Source organism: Plectropomus leopardus, unplaced genomic scaffold, assembly GCF_008729295.1.
Source record: "Plectropomus leopardus isolate mb unplaced genomic scaffold, YSFRI_Pleo_2.0 unplaced_scaffold3143, whole genome shotgun sequence".
Taxonomy (NCBI): domain Eukaryota; kingdom Metazoa; phylum Chordata; class Actinopteri; order Perciformes; family Serranidae; genus Plectropomus; species Plectropomus leopardus.
In genome coordinates, this window is record NW_024634295.1 from 1 (window position 1) to 6,086 (window position 6,086).

General features: G+C 49.9%; 1 protein-coding gene across 1 annotated transcript; it reads left to right on the forward strand.

Annotated features, from left to right (window-relative positions):
- Window positions 1–115: 115 nt before the first annotated feature.
- On the forward strand, window positions 116–5,818 carry LOC121938730 (zinc finger protein 345-like; the record flags this gene model as incomplete). Its single annotated transcript, XM_042481899.1, has 5 exons — window positions 116–328; window positions 1,182–1,546; window positions 2,434–2,512; window positions 2,733–3,498; window positions 4,685–5,818. Coding segments are annotated over 5 exons (2,231 nt in total), but the record flags the coding sequence as incomplete, so codon positions are not given.
- Between the last annotated feature and the right edge of the window lie 268 nt (window positions 5,819–6,086).

Below are 6,086 nucleotides of genomic sequence, written 5' to 3' on the forward strand. Positions count from 1 at the left end.
GTGTGTGTGAGTGAGTGTGTGTGAGTGTGTGAGTGAGTGTGTGTGTGAGTGTGAGTGAGTGTGTGTGAGTGTGTGAGTGTGTGTGTGTGTCTAAAATGTGCCTTTATTTTGGAAGGTGTTGACGTCCTGTCTCTGCAGGTGGCGGTGGTCCTGAGGGCGATGTCCCGGGAGGCAGTCCGTCAGATCTACAGAGTCTTCAGAGAACTCTTCGTCTCCATGGTAACAGAGAACAGAGCTCTGGAGGACAAAGTGAGACATTTGGAGTCTGAACTGAGGACAAGGGACGAGACGGACAGGACAAAGACACTCTACAGGATCAAATCATCAGGTGAGGACGGGAGAGACAGCTGAGGACAGAGAGATGAGATAGGAAAGGACAAAGACACAGTAGGCGACAGAGACACAGCTATGGAGAGAGAGACAACTGAGGACAGAGACACAGCTGAGGACAGAGAGACAGGAGAGGACTGAGAGACAGGCAAGGACAGAGGGACAGCTGAGGACAGAGAAACAGGAAAGGATAGAGACACAGGTGAGGACAGATACACAGTAGAGGACCGAGAGACAGGCAAGGACAGAGGCAGAGGTGAGGACAGAGACACAGGAGAGAACCGAGAGACAGGCAGGGACAGAGGGACAGCTGAGGACAGAGAAACAGGCAAGGACAGAGAGACAGCTGAGGACAGAGACACAGGCGAAGACAGAGACACAGGAGAGGACCAAGAAACAGGCAAGGACAGAGAGACAGCTGAGGACAGAGAAACAGGCAAGGACAGAGAGACAGCTGAGGACAGAGACACAGCTGAGGACAGAGACACAGGCGAAGACAGAGAGACAGCTGAGGACAGAGACACAGGAGAGGACAGAGAGACATAGGCGAGGACGGAGACACAGCAGAGGACCGAGAGACAGGCAAGGACAGAGGGACAGCTGAGGACAGAGAAACAGGCGAAGACAGAGAGACAGGAGAGGACAGAGAGACAGCTGAGGACAGAGGCACAGGAGAGGACAGAGAGACAGGAGAGGACAGGGAGACAGCCGTGGACAGACAAGAGATACTTCCTGTCTTACTATCATGTGCTTCCTGTCTTACTGTGACGTACTTCCTGTCTTACTGTCATGTACTTCCTGTCTTACTGTCATGTACTTCCTGTCTCACTGTGGTGTCCTCACTCCTCCAGATGGCCCCGCCCTCTCTCTGGATATCAGCCAACCAGCTGCTGACCCCACGGCGCTCGCCATGGCTATCCTGAACTCTGCCACGTCTCGCCGCAGAGTGGGAGGCGACCTTCAGGTTCCTCTGGTCATCATCAGCCAGCCTCTCCCTGGACCAATCACAGGTCGGGACAGCCCCGTCTCCCTGACAACGCCGCAGATAAGCGATCAGACCACTGTGAATGCCGCTCAGATCGAGGTGGTGTTAGAACCTGACGAATCACCGGGAGATGTGACATCACTTCCTGTGGCTCATGATCAGCCAACCAGTTATCCCACAGCTGGTGAAGACCCGCCCACTCCAGAGGAGGGGGAGGAGCCAGCTGATGATGTAAGAGTTATTTACATATGTATACATTAATTTTTTTATATGTTAATGTTTTTATACATTCAGTCGTATATGTTTACACACACACACACACACACATATACACACGTGTGTGTGTGTGTGTGTGTGTGTGTAGCATTTATATTCAAATATCCATATTTCAACATTTATATTTCTATTCAAATCTATTTATATTCATACATTTCTACATGTGTATATTTTGTTGTGATCACAAATTCCATGGGCCCCGCCGGTGTTCAGGTCCTTCAGGTCCTTTGGGGCCTTTGAACCTGGGGGGTCGTGGTCATGCTGACCTGGACCAGACTTCCTCCTGACCCTCACGGCGTTCACACGACTCCAAACTTAAGAAAAACTCGTAGGACTTTCTTACACTCTCCAAACATCACATGCGACCACATGACATCACTGCAAGCGGCGTTCACGTCACGGCGTTCAGGTCACAGCGCTCAGGTCACGGCGCTCAGGTCACGGCGTTCTTACAGACGGGCCACTGACTCCAGGAGGAGGACTGTTGTTTTCCCGGTGAACTCGGTTCAAACAGTCGGCTGGTTTTCGAGTGTCGGATTGAGGCTCATTTATCGGGAGACACAGAGAGACGCCTGAGATTTTTCAAAATAAAGAAAAACGTGTTTTTATTTTGTTTGATCTTCGTGATCACACCTGAGTGACATCAGAGGGTCAGAGTGTCCTCATGCTATCCCACTGTGTCCTCCTCCGTCCTATCAGTGTCTGTCTCCGCACAGCCGACCATCACATGACCCCGATCAGTCAGACCACGCCGCTGGCTCCTGACCTGATCCACTCAACATTAAAATACAAACGATTTTCACCTGAGAACAGGTGACAACAGGCTGCTGTCATTTTTTCAGGAAACGGACGTCAAAATGGAAACTGTTCAACCGACACTGACTGATGGGCGAGCAGCTGAGACGACAGGTGTGTCAGTAGGTGAGTCAGTAGATGTGTCAGTAGGTGAGTCAGCAGGTGAGTCAGTAGGTGAGTCAGCAGGTGAGTCAGCAGGTGAGTCAGTAGGTGAGTCAGCAGATGAGTCAGCAGGTGAGTCAGTAAGTGAGTCAGCAGGTGTGTCAGCAGGTGTAATAAATGTACTGATAATAATCTGCGGTGGGCTCGTTGGTGTCAAAGGGTAACCTGTTGGCCTCCTGTGCAGCTGTGAGCGAGGAAGAGCAGAAGGAGCAGGAGCGGAGGAGGCGCAGGGAGCTGTACAAGGAGAAGCGTTTCTTCTGCGAGCTGTGTAACAAAGGCTTCCACCAGCAGCACCAGCTAAGAAAACACGTGTCGTGCCACCTGAAGCCGTTCCCCTGCAGTTCCTGCGACAAAGGTTTCTACAAGGCACGCTCGCTGCAGCGGCACCAGCTGAGCCACCGGCTGCAGGAGGCGCAGGACGGCGACCCCGACGGGCTGCTGCCCTGCGACCAGTGCGACAGGAAGTTCAGGCTGCCGCGCCAGCTGCGAGTGCACAAGGCCTCCCATCGGCTAGAGAAGTCGCCGCTCCGCTGCCGCTTCTGTGAGCGCACCTTTACCTCGGCCGGCGCGCTGCGGTACCACGAGGTGTCGCATGCTCAGGTCAAGCCCTTCATGTGTGATGTCTGCGGGAAAGGCTTCACCCGCAAGAAGAGCCTCCGTGAGCACCAGACCGTCCATACTGGCGCCCGGCCGTATGCCTGCCTCACCTGTGGCAAGACCTTCTCCACCGCCAGCAACCTGCGTGTCCACAAAAGGTCGCACTCGGATGAGCGGCCCTACAAGTGCTGCGAGTGCGACAAGGCCTTCAAATGCAAGATGGGCCTGCTGCAGCACCGAGTCGTCCATTCGGGAGAGAAACCCTTCATGTGCCAGACCTGCGGACTGAGCTTCGGCCTCAAGTACAACTTCCAAAGACACCTGCGGCTCCACAACGGAGAGAAACCCTTCAGGTAAAACACCTCAGATTATAGACACGCCCCTGATTATAGAAACACCTGGGATTATAGACACACCTGGGATTATAGACACACCTCAGATTATAGAAACACCTGGGTTTATAGACATACTTCAGATTATAGAAACACCTGGGATTAGACAAACATCTCAGATTATAGGAACACCTGGGTTTAAAGACACACCTCAGACTATAGAAACACCTGGGATTAGACAAACATCTCAGATTATAGAAACACCTGGGTTTATAGACACACCTCAGATTAAAGAAACACCTGGGTTTATAGACACACCTCAGATTATAGAAACACCTGGGTTTATAGACACACCTCAGATTATAGAAACACCTGGGTTTATAGACACACATCAGGCTATAGAAACACTTGGGATTATACAAACATCTCAGATTATAGAAGCACCTGTGTTTATAGACACACCTCAGATTATAGAAACACCTGGGATTATACAAACATCTCAGATTAAAGAAACACCTGGGTTTATAGACACAACTCAGATTATAGAAACACCTGGGATTATACAAACATCTCAGATTATAGAAACACCTGGGTTTATAGACACACCTCAGATTATAGAAACACCTGGGTTTATAGACACACCTCAGATTATAGAAACACCTGGGATTATAGACACATTTTAGATTATAGAAATACCTGGAATTATAGACACAGCTCAGATTATAGAAAATAGCTGGGATTGTAGACACACCTGGGTTTATAGACACACCTCCTATTATAGAAACACCTCAGATTATGGAAACACCTGGGTTTATAGACACACCTTTTAATACAGAAACACCTCAGATTATAGAAACACCTGGGTTTATAGACAGCTCAGATTATAGAAAACACTTGAGATTATAGACACAGCTCAGATTATAGAAATTTTGGAATTATAGACAAAACGCTTTTATATTATCATTATTTTATATTATAGAAAACACCTGGGATTATAGAAACACCTCAGATTGTAGACACAACTCAGAATTGCAGAAGAACATCACACTGTGCTCTAACGTATCCTCTCTCTTGTCCTGTCTCCTGTCCTCTCTGGTGTCCTCTCTCTTGTCCTCTCTCCTGTCCTGTCTCTTGTCCTGTCTCCTGTCCTCTGGTGTCCTCTCTCCTGTCCTGTCTCCTGTCCTCCGTGTCCTCTCTGGTGTCTCAGGTGTGATAAATGTGGCGAGGGATTTTCAGGGACGTGGGCTCTGAAGACTCACATGCTGGTTCACGGCGTGGAGAAGCCGTTCATGTGCGACTTCTGCGGGAAGACGTTTTTCTACAACTGTCAGCTGCAGAAGCACCAGCAGCTGGTGCACGACGGTGGCAGGGAGCGCCAGGTGGCGGCAGGCGAGGCTGTGGGAGGAGTTGTGTGCAGACGGCGGCGAGGCACGGCAAAGCCGTACAGCTGTAAGGTTTGTCTTAAGAGCTTCAGCAGCAGCAGCACGCTGAGGACACACGAGAAGAGCCACGCCGAGAACAAAGAGTTCACCTGTGACACCTGCGGGAAGTCCTTCCACCTGCGCCACCTGTTCGTGTACCACCTGAGGCAGCACAGCGGCACCCGGCCACACGTCTGCGGCGTCTGCGACAAAGGCTTCCTGGTGGCTTCGCAGCTGAAGCAGCACGAGCTGCTGCACACTGGAGTCAAACCGCACAAGTGCGAGCAGTGCGGCAAAGAGTTCCGCACGCCGCAGAACTACCACCGCCACCTACTGGTGCACAGCGGCGAGAAGCCATACGAGTGCGGCGTGTGCAGCAGGAAGTTCAGGCAGTCCAACCAGCTCAAGTCTCACATGCAGATCCACACCGGCGTCAAGCTGTACGCCTGCCAGCGCTGCGGCCATGGCTTCTCTGACTCCCGGCAGCTGAAGAAACATTGCTGCGGAGACGAGCTGCAGAGCGCAGAGGCCGCCAGCCGGCGCAGGAAGCAGAAGGGCGTTTTCCCGTGGAGCGAGGGCTTCACCAATGAGTGACATCATCAGCACTCCTCTGAGTTAGCCTAGCTTAGCATAAAGACTGCAAACAACTAGCTTAGCGTAGCATAAAACACACAGACCAATCAGCTGTCGAGTGATGATGATCTGTGATGTCATCTGACTCCACAGAGCGCCGCAGCAGTGAACTGAAAACACGGAGATCAAATGTCCCTCCAAAGAATTTCTGTTTTTTATTTTTAACCCAGAAAAACAAAAATCTGCGAAGAATGAGTCTGTTTGTAGTTTGAGTTTCTGTTTGAGCAGCAAACAAAAGTTTCTGTTGCACCTCGTCTCTGACGGATTAAAGGACGTTTTCACCCAGATCAACTGTCCTCTGTCCGTCTGTCTGTCCCTCTGTCTGTTTGTCCTTTTGTCTGTCCTCTTACCACACACTCTAGTCCACACAAACACATTGGTGAAAAATATTGTATACACTAATAACAACAACAATACAATACTACTAGGAACAATAATAATAATTATTATTATTAGCAGTAGTAGTAGTAGTGTTTGTAGGAATAATTATTTGTATTAATAATAATAATTATTATTATTAGCAGTAGTAGTAGTAGTATTTGTAGGAATAATTAT